Source organism: Humulus lupulus, chromosome 2 (assembly GCF_963169125.1).
Source record: "Humulus lupulus chromosome 2, drHumLupu1.1, whole genome shotgun sequence".
Classification (NCBI taxonomy): Eukaryota; Viridiplantae; Streptophyta; class Magnoliopsida; order Rosales; family Cannabaceae; genus Humulus; species Humulus lupulus.
In genome coordinates, this window is record NC_084794.1 from 3,632,281 (window position 1) to 3,654,182 (window position 21,902).

Here is a 21,902-nt window from a genome sequence, read left to right on the forward strand (position 1 = left end):
TTTAAGTTTAAAGGGTACTACTTAATTATTACTTAAAGCTTCGAAAACTGAAAATAGTAAAATGCTGGGGCTCATATAGGTATGACTACATTTGCACTTAGTTTTTTTTTGTGGATAAGTAATTTAAAGATAGACCCTTTTCAAGATTGTAATGTAATTTTTTTAGCCTATCTTCATAAAATTGAATTTTAATGATGGTCTAAAATATGTGCTAGCCAAATTTGGCACAAAATATAGTATGGGTTAAATTTGGCCCATAATAAATATCATATTTTTTAATTATTTCTTTGCCACTCATTAATATAAAAAATATATATATTAATTTAATAATTTTTAATTTAGATTTTAATTAAAAAAATTAATTGCTTTTGTATATTTTTAATAATTAAACATTAATAACTATATAAACTTTTGTAGTTAGTTTACACATTGTGTATTAGATTACAAATACAAAAATTAGCCAAATATATCATTGGCACATATTTTGGCCAAATTTGTCACAAATTATACACCATACATTGGGCTTATACACTCAACCGTGACTATACATATTTATATATATCCCCATTGAAATAATACATAACAGTTTCACTTTCTCTGTTCATTACTCTTACTCTGTCTATTTCGTTTCTTTATATTTTATATTTTAGCATTCTTAATAGTTTTATAATATATATATATTCACATCTGCAAATCTGCAAGATTTGGAATAATTTGTTGTGTAGATATATGACCATTTTAAGTTTAGAAACTAAAAATAAAAGGAGATATTTTATTTCCTTTAATATCTAAGGTGTAATTAGCTTACCATTTTTAGTTTATCTCTAGGGTTATTTTCCTAGCTGGTTGTCGCAAATCTTTATATATATATGAAATTACATTATACCTCTGAAGAAATAATACTTTAACACGTTTTGTCTTCTTATTATTTTTTACTCATTTATTGCTGATAGCTAGACAGAGATTTTAAGAAAGCAGATTTATGGTGTGAAGTGGGAATTAAGAGAATGACACACATCAAGTCCTCTGTTCTTCAATCCACATCTCACTCTTTCTATTCTCTTTTATGCACAGGTAACTTTCCACATAAGAAAAAGGTTGAAGAAGATGACTTTGGTAGTTCCATGGAAGCATACAGTGTCAACCTGGTAAGTAACGATTCACATTCTTCTTCTTCTTCTTTTTGGTCCTAAATAATAATTCAGATTATTATTATTATATTATGTCTAGGTATTGATTGAGAGGTCCTTGAAAAAAGTAGAAAAAAAATGACTTTGGTAATGGAGTGATTTTTTTATTTGCAACAGGATATGGGGCACTTGACGAAGGCCTGTGTTACCACCAACAATAAGAGGCAATCCCCTAAAAATGAACTGCACAAGTCTTTGAAGAAAGAGGTATATAATAATAATAATAATAAACTTTACTTATTATCTTTATGTATTTTCCAAGCATTATTTATGATTATAGGTATAAAATATATATTGTGATTAATAAGAAAGATCTTCAAAGTTTTATTATGTTTCTTGCTTTTAAACAATTTTAATATCTTGTGTGTACACAGATTCTACAGCTTGACAAGAAATTACAAGACCAATTTCAAGTTCGTTCTGCTTTAGAAAAAGCATTGGGTCATAGATCCTCCACACATGAATTTACAAGTGATGTGGAAATGCCTAAGGTATATAATTAATAGCTTGTTTTTCAACATTATAGAAAGAAATTGAACCTTTTTAATTTAAAGTTTGACTCTGCGGTAAACGCTTAGGAGTGTTTGGTACGAGATTTGAGTTTGTGGGTGTAGATTTAAAGATCTTTTAGATTAAGAGATTATGAAACTCAAGTGTTTAAAAATATTAAGATTACCATCAAATCAATCAAATAAATTTACCGAACACAGGATAGATTTTACATTCTTATTCCCACTAAACCAAAGCCCCCTTAACAAACACCGGCCCCTTAGTTTATAGCTTTTATTTATTTCCTTTGCCAAGGCTCAATCAATTACTTTCCATTTTTGATGAATAAAAAAACCACATTTCATCATATGAACATAATTTAAAAAATAACAATATATAAGATTCATTGACTCGATTAAATAAAGGCTGTAAACTTTTACGGTGTTAATAAATTAAAAAGAAATATAAAAATATTATTTTGGTTAGCTTTAGAATGCTTTTCAAGTATAATTTTCTTTTTAAACAAAAGAAGAATGTAAATACTACGATTACTTATGATAATTAAAAATATCTTTCTAAAATAAAGAAGGAGAAAATAATAACAAAACTCTCATAAAATATCTGTTAAATGAGGATGTGGAATTTTAATTGAGTTGTATAATGTTTTTATTGGTTGGGGGAAAGAGAGATAAGTAGTAAATTAATGGGAATAAGAGTTTCCCAAAAAGAAAAGAGCTGACCAAGTATGTAAAACTAGTTTCATGCAATGTTAGAGAACCCACTTGACTAGGCATGTTATGTTAGTTAAGTTTGTTTAGTCAGTTGTAGGCTTGTTTAGTTCTTGAGGGCATTCTTGTAATTTTGCTTTCATATATCCCTATTGTATCTTGTTCCATAAATGAGAAGGTCCTAATCTCAGTTGTGCATTCATTTTACTCTGAGATTTTTCATCATCTACTCGATCTCTTCAAATAAGTAAGACCTGATATTAGATTGCACTAATAGTGGTATGCCAACTACTTGTAGTGTTGGTCACCAGTGGCGTCCCTTAGCAATTCTCCTACATTTTACATGCAATTGGCCACGTACATTGTCTTTTTTCCTCATTCACTTTTAAATTTAACCTTTTTTTTTTTAACATTTCTTTACTATACATATATGTTCTCCAGGTTGTGAAAGAACTTATTAAGGAGATTGCAGTATTAGAAGTAGAAGTTGTGCATTTGGAACAAGATCTTCTGGCCTTATATCGAAAAGCATTATTTGATGGACAAGCAACCACTACTACTGTTTCTCCTCCTGCCAAGGATGGAAGATCAAAATCACCTCTTACCACCCCACAAAGTACGCCTTTGGACCCTACCAAAGCCGGCGGCCAAACATCAAAGACTGAAACTTTGGCTGAAGAAGAGTCAAACGGAGCTGAAAGAGAGAAGAAGAGTTTGGATTCTTCGGCTGAAGCTTTGCGTTACTGTCATTCTCAACCATTGCCCACGATGGAGGTAATAATGGTGAATCGATTTTTGACCTTTATTAGTGTGAACATAAGTATTGCTAATGATATTTTATGGTGTCCAATTTCATTTGATGTAATAATATGATCCGGTTCTACATTTTAAGACTCACAAACTCGCAGTGAGTGTCCTAAAAAGATTCTTAAAAAGTCAAACGTTTAGGACACCTATAGTTTTTAGGACTCATATCCAGAAATTGTTTTTAGGACTTGCATTAAGGTAAGCCTTAAAAAAAATGTCCTAAAATAATTTTCTTGTAGTAGTGATATCTTTTATTTTAAAATAAAATAAATAGAATCCGATATTAGAAATTGTGTTGTCTCATCAAGCAGTGTTTCGACACCTTGAGACAAAGAATTTCCCAAAAGGAAAAGCTGACCAAGTATGTCAAACTATGAAGGACTTAGTTTCCTGCAATTGTTGCCATTTCTTTTACTCATTATTCTCACTTTTAAATTTCAACTACTGCTTATAATTGTCGATTCTTTTACTATGTCTCTAGCCGGTGACAAAATTAGTTAAGGAGAATGAAGTATTAGACGTGGAAGTTATGCACTTGGAACAATATCTTCTCACCTTATATCGAAAGGCATTTGATGGACAAGCAACAACTGTACATGTTTCTCCACCAGGAGAGTCTTCGGCTAAACCTGTGCTTGACTGTCATTCTCAACCATTAGCCACAATGGAGGTAACTTATATTTACTGATCATCTCTTGAGATTTCCTCTGGTTAAAACTTAGTATAATCACAGTGAAATAATTGCTTTACACATTAGGCTGATCAGAATGCTTCATCAAACATAACAAGTCTTCCTGAGGATCTTGGTACAAGCCTTTCTGATTATACTCGAGAGACACCTAATAATAGGCTCTCAGAGGATATGATCAAATGTATATCCACTATATTTTGCAAGCTTGCAGAGCCACCATCGCCACACAATGGCCCTTCTTCTCCCAATTCATCTGTGTCATCAGTGAGTGGTTTTTCTTCAAGAGAGCAGTGTGACTTGTTGACTCCAGGTTTCAAGAAGAATTTACCTTTTGATGTAAGGTTGGACAACCCTTACAGCACCATGGTTGAAGTGTCATGGATTTATAGAGACAGTAAAAAATTAAGTGACATCGATCATTTGTTACAAAATTTGAGGTGAGATGATGAGTTTTTGTTTCCTTTTTTCGAACATGTTCTCTTAAAGTAAACTATGCTTACATGAAAATTCTATTACAGGTCGATGATCGAAAGGCTAGGGGAAGTTGATCCAAGAAAGTTGAAACACGAAGAAAAGCTCGCCTTCTGGATCAACATACACAATGCTTTAGTGATGCATGTAATTAATGGCTTCTCTTTTAGAATTTTCAGAAGTTGACTATATATATATATAACTGAAATAATTGTTTTCTACTAGGCTTTTTTCGCATATGGAATTCCACAAAACAATGTGAAGAGGGTATTTCTACTCCTAAAGGTAATAGACACTCCTCAACTTAGTATGGAGATAGAGAAAATGATAAAAAGTTTATGCTGTTAACTCATTTTTGATCTTCTTAAAATCTTTATCACCAGGCTGCTTATAACATTGGGGGTCACACAATTAGTGCAGACACCATTCGCAGTTCTATACTTGGATGTCCTATGTCTCGTCCTGGACAGGTTTTTTGTACTTTCTTTTTCCATTCTTGGACTTTCATCAGACTTGTTTTGTTTGTTTAAATATGAATTCACTCCTTTGTTCCTGTTAATATTTTTTGTACTGTTGACTCGTGAAGCTAATAACTTGTTGTAGTGGTTGCGGTTGTTGATTTCTTCAAGAACAAAATTTAAGACTAAAGATGAGCGACATGCATATGCAATTGACCATCCAGAACCCCTTTTACACTTTGCTCTCTGTTCAGGAAGCCATTCTGATCCTGTGGTATTTAACTATTCTTATAAACTCTTTAATTAATATCTATTGCTTTGAAATTTATGTTTTTTTCTTCTAAAATAGATCATTAATTAATACTCATTCAAAATGGCAAATCAAGTGCATATATCAAACAATCAAATTAGATTTTCTTTTTCGACTGAAAATTTACTACAAATAAAGCTAACTTTTAGGGACAATTTTTTAGTCACAACATATATTTTGTGTGACTAAATGCCATTTTTAGTAATAACAAAAAATTACTTGTGACTATAAAATCATACTTAATTACAAGTTGTCACTAATGTAGTTTTAGTCACAACCTATCATTTTTAGTAATAAAGTTTGTTGTGACTAAAAATACATTTAGTATCAACAAATTGTGATTTTTGTGACTAATACTTTTAGCCACGAACTTTTTAATGATAGCATAGGTAAAATAATTTTTCTTTAATCACAAATTTTTTGTTTTTAGTCACAAAATTTATTGTGACTAAAACTAAGATTTTTTTGTAGTTATTATTTTTCAACCAAAATGTTTGTTCATTCTCCATCATGTGAAGCATAGATTGTCTAATTATTAAGGTAGTAATTATAATGTATTTTAAAATACTATTTGAATGTGAAGAAGTAATTATATTTGAATGTCATGTTTAATAACACAATAATATACTCCTAGAATTGGAGAGTCTAATCAAGACTACACAATTGCTTCCAAAAATATATAGTTACAATATAATAATTACTTGGTCTTGCTTCCTAATTTCTAATAATTACATCTAATTTTAGTTATCATGTCGCTTTCCAAGCGTATTTGTAGATTTTATATTGTTATGTAGATTTAAGATTTTTGTTCCTTCTTTTAGGTTCGTGGTTACACCCCGGAGAGAATAATGCAAGAACTAGATTCAGCAAAAGAAGAGTACATAAGAGCAAGTTTTGGGGTACACAAGGACGAGAAAATTCTTCTACCGAAGATCATCGAGTCTTTCGCAAAGAATTCGGGCATGCGTTCTAGTGGTGTTTTGGAGATGATTGAGCAGACATTGCCTGAATCTCTAAGAAAGAGTGTAAAGAAATGTCAAGGTGGGAAATCGCATAAGGCCATCGAATGGATTCCTCATAATTTCTCTTTTAGGTATCTGATCTCCAAAGAGCTAGTGAAGTGAGTTTAGGATTCAGATTCTTTTACATAAATACCTCTCTCTCTCTCTCGTTTTTTTTTTTTTTTTAATTTGTACAAATTAGAATATGAAGTTCACCAAAGAAGATCAAGAAGAAGAAGAAGTAGAATGGTGCAATATGTAGCTTTTTGTTATCTCCATTTTGTAACCGGCCACCATGCATGTCAAAACAAGTTACAAGAGAGACATTATATATATATATATATATTGGTAAGAAAATTCTATAGTAGGGATTTTGTCCCTACAAATGGACGTTGCTACTTTTAGCACGTAAAAAAAATTATAATTTATTTTATTATATAATGGTGATAATAGATATTCCATTACTTTTTAGAAAATTTCGAATAATTTGCGGTATCGAAAAAATAGATTCAAAACCATCTGTTGCGTATAAAATAAGTTTCAAAACAATCTGTTTTTATATTTTTGGCACATGAATAGGTACAATCTAATTTTTTTTATACAACAGTGTACAATATAGTTATTTAGAACCTCCCACAAATTTTTATGAAATTCAAAATAATTTATAGTACAAAAATCAAGAAACATGTTGTCTTGATACCTATTTTATACGCGCGTGAAATAATTTGTTTTGAAACATGTTTATTTTTTTTATTAGTTTTCTCTGTGGTCATATACACTGCGGTTCTCAGTACTCTAAAAAAACCGTAGAGAAAAGTTTTTTTTAGTAGTGCCTATTTATAAATATTATACCTCGGAGGTGTGTACTCCTTTTAAAATTTCTCTAATATAGATAGCTAGCTTAGCTAGATTCCTTGTTTTAGATCGGCCGTTTTACTCTTCTATCTATAATTTTGGTTCTAAATTAAGTATTTTGGTTCATGTTTGCAATCAATGTACTGACACAAGTTAACGAATTTGTTGTGTGGATCCAGTTATAAGCCAATACCAAAAATCAGTTATAAGTTACAACAAACTCTTAACAGTTTAGCAAAAAAAAAAAAGAAAAAATAATTTATATCTAAACCCTACCATATACAGAGATATATATATATATATATATAAATACAACTAGTTCTGAAGAGCCAAATCTCACCAAAAGCTTCAAGACCAGTGAAATCTAAGAACCCAGCCCCTTTTCTTCTTCCTTGTATTCTCATTCCGAGATAGAGAGTGAGGTTTTGTGTAATCTCAGAAATTGTTGTAATCACCATTGATTTAGTGCAAGAGCTAACCACATCTCTGAGGCGAGCTCAAGAGTACATAGCCCAGTTTATTTGGGTGAACCTCCATAAATCTGTGTGCTCTTCTTCCCTTCTTCTTTGATTGTTTTTGGGGGTACTTGATGTGTATTTTTTGTATTTGCGCCCTAGCTTTCGTTTATCACTATTTTGTGTGGAACAAAAGGAAAGTTTCATCTGAAAAGTACAAAAGCAATATTAAATATTATTGATAAAGTAGAACAGTAAAGGAAACATGTCTAAATCTTGGCCATATTTTTTGTATTGGGTGAAAGGTCAGGTTTGACCTTGCGGTGTCTAATCTCTTGCTGAGTTGGTGTAGGGTTATAAGGGTATTTAAACCTTACAGTGGTATCAGAGCTAGGTTCTTGGCTGGGAAACTCAACTCAGAAGTGACACTAAGATTCTACAAGACTGGAGGAAGAAGATCCCCAAGTGGCAGGAGACAATCAAGAAGTGTTTAAGGATATTCCATTATCCGAACCTACTAAGAATTCTAAACCTTTATCTCTTTTAAATTCTGAATATACTAACATGAGCAATATTAAAATAGACATTGACAAGTTTGATGGGTCTAGTGATTACAGAATTTGGAGAAGAAATATCAGATCTTTACTTGCACAACAGAAGCTATTAAGGGTGTTAGAGGAACCTATTGAATGGCCAGAGGGTACAACCAAGATACAGCAAGAAGAGTATATAGAAATAGCTACAGGGATCATTATCTTCAATCTTTCAGATGCAATAATAAGATTGGTAGATAAAGAGGAAACACCAGCTAAAATCTGGAAGAAGTTGGAGGAGCAATTCCAACAGAAATCACTCACAAACAAGATTTTTCTAAAAGAAAGAATCTTTGGGTACAAGATGAGTCACTCTAAGACTTTAGAGCAAAATCTTGATGAATTTTTAAGGATGCACATTGAGCTTGCAAATTCAGGGGAGAATGAGGCACTGAGTGATGAAAACCAGGCTATCATTATTCTAAATTCTCTACCAGATTCTTATAGGGAAGTCAAGATAGCAATAAAATATGGCAGGACAGAAATTACCCTAGAAGAAGTTATTTCAGCTCTTAAATCTAAAGATCTAGAAATGAAAACAGAAAGACAGGGGTCATCAAATGGGGAACTTAATCTAATCCATGGAAAACCACATCACAGAAAGCAACATCATCACAGAGGACGAAGTCATAGTCGCGGATTTAGTAGAGGACCTAACAATGGCAGAGGCAGGTCACAATCTAAGGGTCCTAGGGTGGGAAACCAGGACACATGAAAAAGGACTGTTATCTATGGAAAAGGAAGAACAAGGCTCGGACAGAAGGACAAGACTCAGACTCACAAAAATCAGATTATCATGCATCAAGACACAAATCAGAGCAACAATCAGTAAACTTCAATGATGGATATGATAGTGACGAAGTTTATGTGGTAGCTACCAAATTCAAAGATGATTGGATTCTTGACTCAGGTTGTACATTTCATATGACTAACTCTAAGAATGTCTTGACTGATTTCAGGGATTCAAAAGGTGGAAAAGTCATACTAGGCAACAATCAATCATGTCAAATAGAAGGTTTAGGAACAGTAAGTTTTAAAATGTTTGATGGGGTGATTAGATCTCTCACAGGGGTTAGGTATGTTCCTAAACTTGCTAGAAATTTAATTTCTATAAGTGTATTAGATGACATGGGAATTGTAAGTAAAATTAAGGCAGGAACTATGAGACTAAGCAAGGGAGCTATGACAATCATCAAAGGCCATAAACATGAAGGTTTGTTGTGACAGTCAAAATCCTATGATCCGTAAGGGGAAAGACCGGGTAAGCTGTGCAATCCCACACCGCCTGGGGAAGGTCAAGTGTGATGATTCTAAGATTGTGTAAGTATGGGACTACACAGTTGAAGAGGGCTTAAATGGATTGATGGGTACTACCTATATCAACAAGATGCATCTTCTTTTCGGTGGCCCATCACTTGAGAACTCCAAAGTCAAGCGTGCTTGACCTGGAGTAATCTAAGGATGGGTGACCTCCTGGGAAGTATTCCCAGGAAGTGTGCGAGTGAGGACAAAGCACGCTGGAAAGACTCGTGTTGGTTTGTAGGGCCAGTCGTCATTCCAGAAAGCAGCCATAGTGACGTGGGGCGTTACAAATGGTATCAGAGCCTTGACCCAGCCGAAAGTGTGGCCGACGGGGACGTCGGGCCTGTAAGGGGGGGTGATTGTGACAGTCAGAATCCTGTGATCCGTAAGGGGAAAAACCGGGTAAGCTGTGCAATCCCATACCGCCCGAGGAAGGTCAAGTGTGATTATTCTAAGATTGTGTAGGTATGGGACTACACAGTTGAAGAAGGCTTAAATGGATTGATGGGTACAACCTATATCAACAAGATGCATCTTCTATTCGGTGGCCCATCACTTGAGAACTCCAAAGTTAAGCGTGCTTGACCTGGAGTAATCTAAGAATGGGTGACCTCCTGGGAAGTTTTCCCAGGAAGTGTGCAAGTGAGGACAAAGCACGCTGGAAAGACTCGTGTTGGTTTGTAGGGCCAGTCGTCATTCCAGAAAGCAGCCATAGTGACGTGAGGCGTTACATTTTTACTACTTACAAGGAGAACCTGTGATTCAATGTAACAATACAACAACACAGTCACCTGAAGATCAAAAGGCTATTCTATGGCATAGACAGTTGGGCCACATAAGTGAAAGAGGGTTGCAAATAATGAGTGAGCGGAACCTACTTGGAAGTGATAAGGTTAGTAAGGTTGATTTCTGTGAGTCTTGCATCCTAGGTAAACATCATAGGCTTAGATTTAAAACCAGTATGCATAAAACTAAAAATATACTAGAATATGTTCATTCGGATCTTTGGAGGCTTGAAAAATTATCTACCCATGGGGGTTGTGTTTATTTTATGTCTATTATAGACGACTATTCTAGGAAAGTATGAGCGGAACCTACTTGGAAGTGATAAGGTTAGTAAGGTTGATTTCTGTGAGTCTTGCATCCTAGGTAAACATCATAGACTTAGATTTAAAACCAGTATGCATAAAACTAAAAATATACTAGAATATGTTCATTCGGATCTTTGGAGGTTTGAAAAATTATCTACCCATGGGGGTTGTGTTTATTTTATGTCTATTATAGATGACTATTCTAGGAAAGTATGGGTTTTTCTACTTAAACATAAGAGTGAAGCATTTCAAAAATTTACTCAATGGAAAACTTAACTAATCATAAGGTCAAGACTCTAAGGACAGATAATGGACTGAAATTTTGTAATGATCAATTTGATAATTACTGTAAAGAGACAGATATTCAGCGGCATAAAACAGTAAGGTTAACACCATAACAAAATGGTGTTGCCGAGAGGATGAACCGAACCTTAATGAATAAGGTTAGGTGCTTACTAATCCAATCTGGATTAGCAAAAGGATTTTGGGGAGAGGCTGTTTTAACAGCAGCCTATCTAATTAACAAATGCCCATCTAGTGCTATAGACTTCAAAACACCATAAGAAATGTGGTCTGGTAAGCCACCTGATTTGTCCAATCTGAAGGTATTTGGCTGTGCAGCCTATGCACACAAAAGTGTAGGAAAGCTAGAACCTAGAGCACTTAAATGTGTTTTTCTAGGCTATCCCGAAGGTACAAAAGGGTATAGGTTATGGGTAAGGGAAAATTCTGGTATGAAAACAATTATAAGTAGAGATGTTATATTTAAAGAAAATGTTTTCCCTTGTGTTTCTAACTTTGATTCTAGTGCAGGAACTCTATTAGAAACTAACAATGCAGGCACAACAATAAGCTACCAATCCGACATCCAACAAGAAACACAAGAACACCATGAACCCGACACAAATCAGGTGGAAACAACCCAAAATGAAACAAATCAAGATGATATTTTTCAGGTGGAACCTACAGCAGAAACACAGCAAGAAACAGAACCCCTAGTTGACTATCAGTTAACAAGAGATAGAGCCAGAAGGATACCTAATCCAAATCAGAAATTTAGCTTCAATGCATGGGAATAAGTGTTGACATATGCTTTTGTTAGTGCAGTGAGACTAAACAGAACTGAACCAACTACTTATGAAGAGGCTGTAAACTGCAAAGATTCTGAAAAATGGACCAAGGCAATGGAAGATGAAATAAGGTCACTTACTAAGAATAAGATCTGGAAGCTAGTAACTAGACCTAAAGGGAAGAGCATAGTGGCATGCAAATGGTTTTACAAATTAAAGAAAGGACAGTAAACACATGTCTTTGCTGTAGAAGTTTTTTGAAATTCAAAATTTCAAATTTTTGCACCACCAACAGTGATGACATGTCGTCGCAATATCCCAGTCCAACCGAAAAAAGAAGATTTCCTACTGCGACTGACATGTCGTTGCTGTAGTAAAACCCTACTGCGACGACTGCGTTTTGTCATCGCCGTAGATTGCTACACATACGGACCTACAGTGACGCTGTTGTTGCGACGACATGTCGTCGCTGTCTACCTACAACGACGACTTCTTGATCTACAGCGACGACAAAAGTCGTCGCTGTAGAGCCTTTATCTTGTAGTGGACGTTAATTAACTTAAACAATAACTAATTTTTAAGGAAAACCTCCTTTATTTATAAAGAAACCAATGTAAATAACAACCTGACGTTTTAAAAAGAAAAGAAACTCCAAAGTTTCATAAATTCAATTTAAACAACTAAAATATGTTATTTGACTCCATAACAAAACTTAAGAACATCATTTGAAATTAAAATAAAGCATATCTTAGAAATCTAGACAGTAAAACATTCAAATTCTCCAAATAGGCTCGACCCTAACGGTCATGATATCCGTGACATGTTTGCCCTTCGCCAAAGCTCTCCAACTCATTTCCATATAAACTCTTTCTTGGCTTTAATACCTGTAGCATAGAGTACCCGTGAGCCAAAGCCCAACAAGAAGAGCTGTGGAGGACACAACCCCCTTAATTTACCCAAAAACATTCTTCTTAATTCAAAGCAAGATTAGATAATTTAAATCATAAATATAACATTAACATCAATCATATCCAAAACAAAAATAACGTAGTGCATTGAAGCACATAAGAACATAAGAATGCATTTTCAACATATCATAAGCATGCTAATTTATAACATAGACATGCATTTAGGAACATAAGCATGTTAAGCAACATATCACTCTTACAAGCATCAACAAAACATATTACATTCACTTTCATACCATACATCTAACAACATAATTTAAACATAACAATTCTATCAATAAGAGTACGTCAAGCGTACACCCTGTGTGCAGGTGTCCACTCTTCTTACCTTAAAAGTAGTAGTGATCCACACACCCTAACACATCTCTACAAGTATCCTTAGTGAGCCTAAACATATCACATAACATTAAAGTTTTAAAACCTCAACCAAACCAAACCATATTAAAATACACCTATATCCTTTTAAGTCTAATCCATACCCACAATATCCTTAAGAAAGTATTAAAATTCTACTACATAAAGCCCTAACCAAAGTGTACCAATCAATATCTAAAAGGTGCATTAAAATCCCTAAAATATAGGTTTCTGGGCAACTTTTGCGGTCGCCCTTAACCAAAGTGTACCAATCAATATCTAAAAGGTGCATTAAAATCCCTAAAATATAGGTTTCTGGGCAACTTTTGCGGTCGCGCTCACATAGCGCTAGGCCAAACTAGCTAGGTAGCAGTTGCGTTAGGTCTCTATTTTTGGAGATCGCAGTTGCGACTTTTAACCCTAGAAATCGACCCAAATCGCAAAATTTTGACCCCGATTCACCCAACCAGCTGTCCTAACATGTTTATAACCCTTGGAACCCAAACATTAAAAACCTTATACCTATAATAAACATTCATAATCTCAAAAGCAATTAAATTCATCTCAAAACCTCAAAACCTAGATCTGACATAAAACTCCAACAATAAAGTTTGAAAACTTATCGATCAAAATCTCAGCCACAAAGCTTAGATCCTTGCTCCTTAAGAGATCTCCTAGCCCTCCAAAACGCATATCGATACTCTTCTCCCAAAACCTTAGGCCTCAAGACTGGATCAAGAATGAGAGAATTTTTCTTGGTCTATTAGCCTTTCGTATATCGCAATCGGGTAGTATGATAATCGTACGACATCTAAACTTAGTTTATTATTTATTTAATTTGATTATAATCGTGTAAAAACCCAATTGACCTCAATATCCCTAACCCTTAAATCTTTTAACGTGACTTCCAAAACCCACACTTGTCTTTTACTTAAACTAATAGTTTTACTTTTCCTAAATTATGCTTTCTACCACAAGAGCTTATATTTCTACTTTGACTCCCATATTGTAACTATTATCACCATTAGACTCTCTAATACTTGAAGAAACATATGTGTAGATCGACTGGCAGAAAACATAAGCCATGATTCATGCATATCATAACTCATATAATTAGACACATAAAAAAATACAATTTTACTATAATACCCTGACCCAAGCCAGATTACCAAAATATCCTTACTAATAGAAGCGGATGTTACACAGTTAGTGTCACAATAGACTTGGAGAAGATGACTATGAGACCAGAGTTACAGCTGAAGAAGTTGAATGGTCGGATACGCAAAAATGTTCTGGGGTCAACAAGGAAAATACGAAGAAACTAAAAGAGTTCTGTTATGGAGATTCTCAGTCCATCCCAGCGTTGCGCTACAAAAAAGTAAGTTAATTAAATTTTTTTAATTTTGTTTTTCTTATTTACGTTTAATAATTTTTTTTAAAAAAACTATGTACGTGGCAGGGAAATTTAGAGACCGGGCCACTTGAGCTGATCCCAGATACCTCGATGGATACTCACCACAAATCCGGCACAGGTTGAGTGACAGAAACAGCCAAAAAACATGGGCATGTTAAGTTTTTTTTTAAAACATTTTTCAAAATTTTAATTATTTATTTACAATACATAATTACATTATATATTGTATTATATGATCAATTGTGTGCATATCGCAACACACAACAGACACAGTCAACTGGTAATGAGAGTTCCATACCAATTTTAAGCGCGCCTGAAGATGACGACTTGTCTTTGGTACAAACTGTCTTCGGAAAAAAACATGGTCACCCAAAAGGATATGGACGTATCCTTAACATAAGGGACAAAGTTCCATTTACTACTGATCCTCCACAAACTAGAGATGAAGAGATTGTTGAGATGAGAGAGCGTCTTCAACAATTAGAAGAGCACATCCAGACTCATTGTATCACCCCGAGATCTCAATGTACCCCACCACCACCTAATGATCTCGATGTTGGAGAACCGAGTCAGTACGACTTATGTATGAGTTTATTTTTATAGACTACTATTTTATCATCTTTAGGACAACTATTTATTTTGATTGAGCAAACACACTCTTATGTTTTTATTTAAATGTTTAATATAAGTGTTTTAATTTTAATCTATTGTTTTTTATTTAATTCAAATTAAATAAATATATAAATAATAAAATATTGCACTAGTAAAAATTCTCAGTTCAGCCTATTCCGAGGACATTGTCCTCAATATAGCCCAGCCAGATGACAAAATTGGCAGGCTCCACCAACAATATTGCCCCTGTATACCAAGAATAGTTGTCCTCGGTATATAGGCGATGTCGAGAACATATTTAATGTCCTCGGTAGAAGTTTACCTCTACCGACGAGGATGTATTGAGAACTTTCTAACAAGAACATGTTCTCGATACAACTTAAATCGAGAACATCCGAGCTTATACCGACGACATTTTTCTCGGTATAGCCCCTGTTTTTTGTAGTGTGTAACGGTATATCATCATGTAAGTTGGTATTTATTAGGTTTCAAAGAAATGAAAGAATATCAATGAGAAGATTTGTGTATTGATTCTACTGATCAAAGAGGAACTAGCACCTTATATACAACGAGTTAGTTAGGATCTAATAGAATAGAGAAAGTTGTTAAGCAACATTAATAATAGATTAACAACCTTAACAAACTTAAGCACTTAATAACTAACTAATTCCTTAACAACCCTCCTCTTGTGGATAATGACACAACACTGGGTTTGTCCTTGAGATCAGAAAAACGAGAGCTGAAACTGGCTTGGTGAGACAGTGAGTAATTTGATCAAGAGTTGGGACATGCTTGATAAAAACTTGATGCTGCAAAACTTTGTCACGAACAAAATAGAGGTCAATCTCTATATGTTTTGTACATGCATGAAGAACAAGATTTGCAGCGAGAATAGCAGAGCTAAGGTTGTCACACCATACTATTGGAGGTACACAAAGAGGCAGACGAAGTTCCTGAAGCAAGGAGTAATTCCATGTGATCTCAATGACAACACTTGCTAAACTCTAAAACTCAGCCTCAGTTGAGGAACATCAAATTATGGCCTGCTTCTTTGACTGCCAAGCTATGAGATTGCCGCCAAAGTATATACAAAAGCCTGTTGTGAACCTGGGATCACCAGAATTTGAAGCCCAGTCAGCATCATTGAAAGCTTCAAGGTTCAAATTAGTAGATCAACGGAGATGAACACCATGATCTAAAGTTCCAACAAGATATCGAAGAATCCTCTTGACAGCAACCTAATGAGAAATAAGAGGATTGTGCATGAATTGTGCTACTTTGTTGTCAGAGTAGGCAATCTCAGGCCTAGTGATAATGGCATATTGTAGAGCTCCTACAATAGGCCGATATAGAGTGGCATCTTCAACAGGATCACTGCCACAGTTGGAGAGTTTCAAACCACCATTCAAAGGAGTACCAATTGGTTTGGCATTTTGCATTTGAGCTCAACAAATAAGATCCCGAATATACTTTTTATGTGACAAATGAATCCCATCAGTGGTATGAGTGAAATGAATCCCAAGAAAATAAGTAGCTTGGCCTAAATCCTTGAGAGCAAAAGAAGAATGTAGATCAGAAACCAGCTGAGATATAACTATGTTAGAGTTGCCTATGATCAAAATGTCATCCACATAGACAAGAACATAGATGCAAAAAATTCGAAGTAGCACAGACAAATAAGGAAGAATCAGCTTTAGTAGAGACAAAACCATAGCTGAATAGTGCATTGGACAACTTCTCATGTTTTAGACCATAAAGCGCTTTGTGAAGGCGACAAAATTTTGTAGGATGTAAGCTATCTTCGAACCCCAGAGGTTTGACCATGTACACTTCCTCTTGCAAGTCACCATTGAGGAATGCATTGTTCACATCTAATTGACGAATACACCAACCTTTGGAGATAGTTATTGTTAAGAGAACTCTAATAGTAACCATCTTCACCATAGGGCTAAAAGTCTCATTATAATCAAAGCCATGTTGTTGGTGGAACCCTTTAGCCACAAGTCGTGCTTTGTACTTATGAATGGACCCATCAAGATTCTCTTTGACTTTAAACACCTATTTGCATCTAATAGGGGCTCGGCCAGCTGGTAGATCAAGTAAAGACCAAGTTGAATTAGCTTGTAAAACTTTGAACTCAATTGCCATGGCATCTTTCCAGTGAGTAATTTGTAAAGCATCCTTAACACTCTTTGGTTCTGCTGAAGCTATATATACTTTGGGTTTGTGAATCCCAGCTTTAGCTCTGACAACCACTTTACTAAACAAGGATTTAGGAGGAGCAATAGTGAGCCGACACTCTACATCAAGACTAAAGGTACGAATGACACACTTATTTTCTCCTTATATGTCGATGATCTCATCTACACAAGAAGTAATGAGATGGTTAAACAATTTAAAGAAGATATGATGAAAAGTTTCGAGATGACTGAACTTGGATTAATGCATTATTTTCTCGGAATTGAAATAACTCAAAAAGAAGCTGGGATCTTCATTTTGCAAAAGAAGTATACAAAGACAATCTTGAAAAAAGATCAAAATGGAGGGATGCAAGACTGTATCAACTCCATTAGACAACAACAAAGCACTCAAGAAAGAGGACAGCTCACCAAAAGACGATGAATCAAAGATTTCAAAGTGTAATAGACAGTTTATTCTATCTAGCCACTACAAGACCAGACATAATGTATGCAGTTAGTCTCCTATCAAGATTCATGCATGATCCGAGTCAAGTTCACTACGGAGCAGCCAAATGAATCCTTAGATACTTGTAAGGAACGAATCATTACGGAATATGGTATGGTGACACGCCAGACTCAAGATTGATTGGCTACATAGATAGTGACTGGGCAAGATCAATTGATGACATGAAGAACACGTCAGGATATGCTTTCACACTTGCATCTGGAATATTTTTTTGGGCATCTAAGAAACAAGCAATTGTTGCGCAATCCTTAGCAGAAGCATAATATATCGCAGCAGCTATGACTACAAGCCAAACTATATGGCTCAAAAGAATTCTTGAAAACATGGGAGAATTACAAGAGGAAGCTATAAAAATCTATTGCAATAGCCAATCAGCTATAACAATGGCAAAGAATCCCGTATTTCATAGCAGAACCAAACGTATAAGCATCAAGTATCAAGAGAAGATGAAACAAATAAAGAAATAGAGCTAAAGTATTGCAGGACTGAAGAACAATTGGAAAATATATTCACTAAGGCACTACCAAGAAGAAAATTTGAGCTACTGCGAGACATGATCGGAGTTAAAGAAACATGTATCAAGGAGGAGTATTAAAGTTGCTACATATTTCTAAATTGTTCTAGATTTTTCAAAGAAATATGAAGAATACTATAAGAATTTCTAGAAGATTTTCTAGAAACTTAGTAGTGTAGAACCTTCTAGTTATATGCTAAAACAGGTACATCGGAAAAATCTAGACAAAATGATAATAGCCAGTAGTGTAATGTCGGTTTGGAAATGAAGACCGACTTTGGCATCTATAAATACTAATTTCATGTATTGATCATGTACCAACAAACTACAATAAAAAAAATAAATAAATAAGAAAGCCCACTCCTTTTTCTACTCCTCTCCTATATATATACCTCAAATTAAAGTTCTCCTTTGCCCCATTATCAACACCAATGCCATCAACCATACTTAGCTCATCTTATCAAAACTATCACTATATTTTTTCATCATTTACTACACTATCCACTCATACTCAAATAACCAAAACTCATAAACCATCAACTATCATGCTCGCTCTGACAGATACAAAAATATTGAGCTATAAAATATAATTAGACAGGATATTAAATTACAAAATAAATATTAAAACCCCATGATTGCAAACGACAACATCAAACATGAAACAAAAATGTAAACTAAAATAAATAGGAATTTTTCATAAATAACTTTTATGTTGTAAAAATACGAAGATTATACTTTTTTTAATATATATTCAAAAATTTATTAAAGAAAAAATCAAAGTATGAAAAACACAATTTTTAATTAACTAAATATTAGAAATTTAATTAAGAGTAAATATAAGAAAAATATAAGAAACTAAATCCATAAGAATGAATTTTTTAAAACAAAGTCATATTTTTGAAAACTTCATTAGAAAACCAATATAAAATGTAAATTCTTCGAAATAAATTGAACCACTCCTTTCTTTTCTTACCAGCCTCCCGGAGTTCGCGAAAAACTTCGGCCCCAGCAGCAGGTTTAGCTCTTTTTGCAGCTTTGGCTTTGTTTCTGGCTTCGACTTCAGCTGCAACCTTAGCTCGGGCGGCAGCTAGGGCTTGCTTTTGGGCTTCGACTTCAGCTGCAACCTTAGCTCGGGCAGCAGCTAGGGCTTGCTTTTGGGCTTCGACTTCAGCTTCGGCTAGTTCTTTGGCTTTAGCTTCAGCAAGAGCTTTGGCTCTGGCCTTCTTGGCATGTTCTTCTTCTTTTTGGGCTTGGGCACGGCCATTCGCTTCGCCTCTTTCTCTGGCACGGCGCAGGTCTTCCTGGTGAGCAGGATCGCGGTTCAATTGAGTTTTGATTGAAGTACAGTAGTCTTTGGCCGCGCCTCCTGTTCGGCCTGCGAATTCTCGAAGCATTTTCCAACCAGTCTCCATTGTTACTCGATGGTGCCCGGTTCTTCAAAGAAAGTCGTCGTTCTTTGGCTATATAAGAAAAAAAGACACCCTTTATATAAGCTCGATCACACAGCGTTTTCTACAAAGTCAAATAATATAAACAAAGACTCAACAGCCACAAAAGTTCTTGTATATTTTATGAAAATAATTTTAAATTATTAATCTTTTATTAATTCTGAGTCTCTGACCCCCAAACTAGACTTATGTATACAATTATTAAAAGTTTCAATCTATTATAAACTTTTGATCAGCAAAGAAAATTATTAATTTCGTTATTAACAAATGCAACGTCATATATTTTCACTGAATATCTGTATAATATTTCGTTTTTTTTTTATATATATATATAAATACATTTCATCAAATTTAGTAAAGTTATCTATATATACATCGATCTTAAGAAGTTATATAGTTTTATCGGTTAAAATATTATTACGTACTACGAAGAAAAGATATATAGAACGTTCTTAAGCCTCGCCGCGTTGATTCATACTCATTATTCTTGCTGTTGATACATAGACTCACTCACACAGTACATATATATAAATATATATATATATATAGACATTATATACGTGACTTAAATTAATTAATTAATTAATAATAATAATAATAAACGATGACCTTCTTTCCAGCAAAAAAGTTAACAAAGACCTTTATAATTAATAATTGTGTGTGGCCTCTCCATTTTTTCTAGATTTTTGTAGAGTGATCTAAATATATATATATATAGGGAGTCACTATATATATATATATATATATAAAACAAAGTTTTAAGAGGTGACTTGGTCTCTTGGCGAGGTGTTCGAGCAAACGTCAAGTGTGTGAAAACTAAAAGGTCAAGTACGTGTTGAAACTAAGAGTGTGTAATCTATAATATATAAGGTGCTCTTTGGTTGACAAGAATGAGTATTGAAATGGAATCTTGTTAATTCCTAAGGTGTGCTCATATTTCAATGTCTGGTTTTACTTTTGTGTTAGGAATAACTACTCCAACTGGAAAAGTGATACACCCAAATATTGGAATAAAGTTTTTCAAAAATAAACGGGTTGAAAACCCTTTCCATTCTTCCAATCCCAATAATATTATACCCAAATTATCCTTCTCTTATTTATTCTTTGTTTCATCGAAGCTTGTAAAGGTACAAACGTCACCAAAAATCAACATTCCACTACTCCAAACATAACATATCTCTCAGCAATAAACTATGTAACAGCAATGACCTTTGCGCAATTAATAATTGTGCGTTCAGACTGGTCTCTCCATTACCATACTTATTTTTCAAGAGTTATCTTTATTATGTCTAGCAAAGTTTCAAGAGTCTTTGTAGTCTATGGTAACTAAACTAATATATATTATATTATAGTGTGTCCAAAAATATATAGTAGGTGAGAGAAGTGAAAAGTTACCAAGGGTGTGAGTATTCAAAAAATAAAGAGAGTATAAGCAGGGACGGAACCAAGAGTCTTAAATCAAGGGGGGCCAAACTGAAAGGAAAAAAAATGGACTACAAAACAATAATTTTAAAGGAAATTAAAAAAATATGTAAAAATATCAATATAAAAAAAAAAAAAAAACAGAAATGGGCCCTACATGCAGCCTCTAATTACATACGTCCTAAGAATTCCACTGCGGTTGCCAACCGCACTGGCTCTTTGACCAATTCTGACTATTTTTTGTCAGTTTTCTTTTTTATGCATTGGAGGGTATATAAATCTAAGGCATCGTTGCCACTTGAAGTTTTTTTTTTTTTTAATTATATATATATAAATATATTTGTTATTGTTTTAATTTTGTTACCCTTTTTTTTTACTGTTTATTACATAATTTTTTTTTTATAAATACTTATTTATTATTTTATTCAATTTTTACACCATTACATACATTTTCTTCTAAATTATCAATATCACAAAATTTCTTTTCTTAACAATGGATTCCCAAAATTCTCAAAATTTTCCAAATACCAACTCCTAAAATCTAAATTTTCAAAATTCATCATTTTTTCCACATACCAATCCCAAAAATCCAAATTTTCAATATTTTCATTTCAATCAAAATTTTCAAAATACTCCTTCTACTAATCCTCAAAATCCAAATTTTCAATATTATCAATTGATGTAATATTTATTTATATTAATATATAGATTTAAAAAATTTAGTGTGACACTATTTATAATTACAAAATAATATATTAAATAATAATATGTGGGACCATAGTTGACAATTGGCTTAGCATTGAAGCATTTTTATGAAAAAAGTTGTCAAAAGTGACGTGGATGAGAGAGAAAATAAAAAAAATATTTTGAGATAATTTGGACATATTAAGCCACCATTGGGGTAGCCACCATTAGAGTTGCTCTTATATATATAAGTTTCTGGTGATGGTATG

The 21,902-nt window shown here is 33.9% G+C and overlaps 2 protein-coding genes across 2 annotated transcripts; one reads left to right on the forward strand and one right to left on the reverse strand.

Moving 5' to 3' along the window:
• Positions 1-1,007: 1,007 nt before the first annotated feature.
• Positions 1,008-6,396, forward strand: LOC133820008 (uncharacterized). Its single transcript, XM_062253403.1, has 11 exons — positions 1,008-1,148; positions 1,308-1,397; positions 1,565-1,681; positions 2,849-3,181; positions 3,783-3,884; positions 3,972-4,342; positions 4,424-4,523; positions 4,602-4,661; positions 4,760-4,846; positions 4,980-5,108; positions 5,966-6,396. The coding sequence occupies exons 1-11, from the start codon at positions 1,008-1,010 to the stop codon at positions 6,266-6,268; spliced, it is 1,833 nt and encodes a 610-aa protein (XP_062109387.1). The 3' UTR covers positions 6,269-6,396.
• Positions 6,397-12,082: 5,686 nt separating this feature from the next.
• On the reverse strand, positions 12,083-19,526 carry LOC133815784 (uncharacterized). The gene is made up of 2 exons (XM_062248585.1): positions 19,053-19,526; positions 12,083-12,395 (listed from the first exon to the last, which is right to left on the reverse strand). The coding sequence occupies exons 1-2, from the start codon at positions 19,489-19,491 to the stop codon at positions 12,361-12,363; spliced, it is 474 nt and encodes a 157-aa protein (XP_062104569.1). The 5' UTR covers positions 19,492-19,526; the 3' UTR covers positions 12,083-12,360.
• Positions 19,527-21,902: the final 2,376 nt, after the last annotated feature.

Excerpts from the sequence above, each read along its gene's own strand:
- LOC133820008 (XM_062253403.1), top strand. The coding sequence starts at position 1,008 with ATGACACACATCAAGTCCTCTGTTCTTCAATCCACATCTCACTCTTTC. Across the intron at positions 1,398-1,564 it reads ACAAGTCTTTGAAGAAAGAG|ATTCTACAGCTTGACAAGAA; the intron begins GTATATAATAAT and ends GTGTGTACACAG. Across the intron at positions 4,847-4,979 it reads CTATGTCTCGTCCTGGACAG|TGGTTGCGGTTGTTGATTTC; the intron begins GTTTTTTGTACT and ends AACTTGTTGTAG.
- LOC133815784 (XM_062248585.1), bottom strand. The coding sequence starts at position 19,491 with ATGGAGACTGGTTGGAAAATGCTTCGAGAATTCGCAGGCCGAACAGGA. Across the intron at positions 12,396-19,052 it reads TCGCGAACTCCGGGAGGCTG|GTATTAAAGCCAAGAAAGAG; the intron begins GTAAGAAAAGAA and ends TCTATGCTACAG.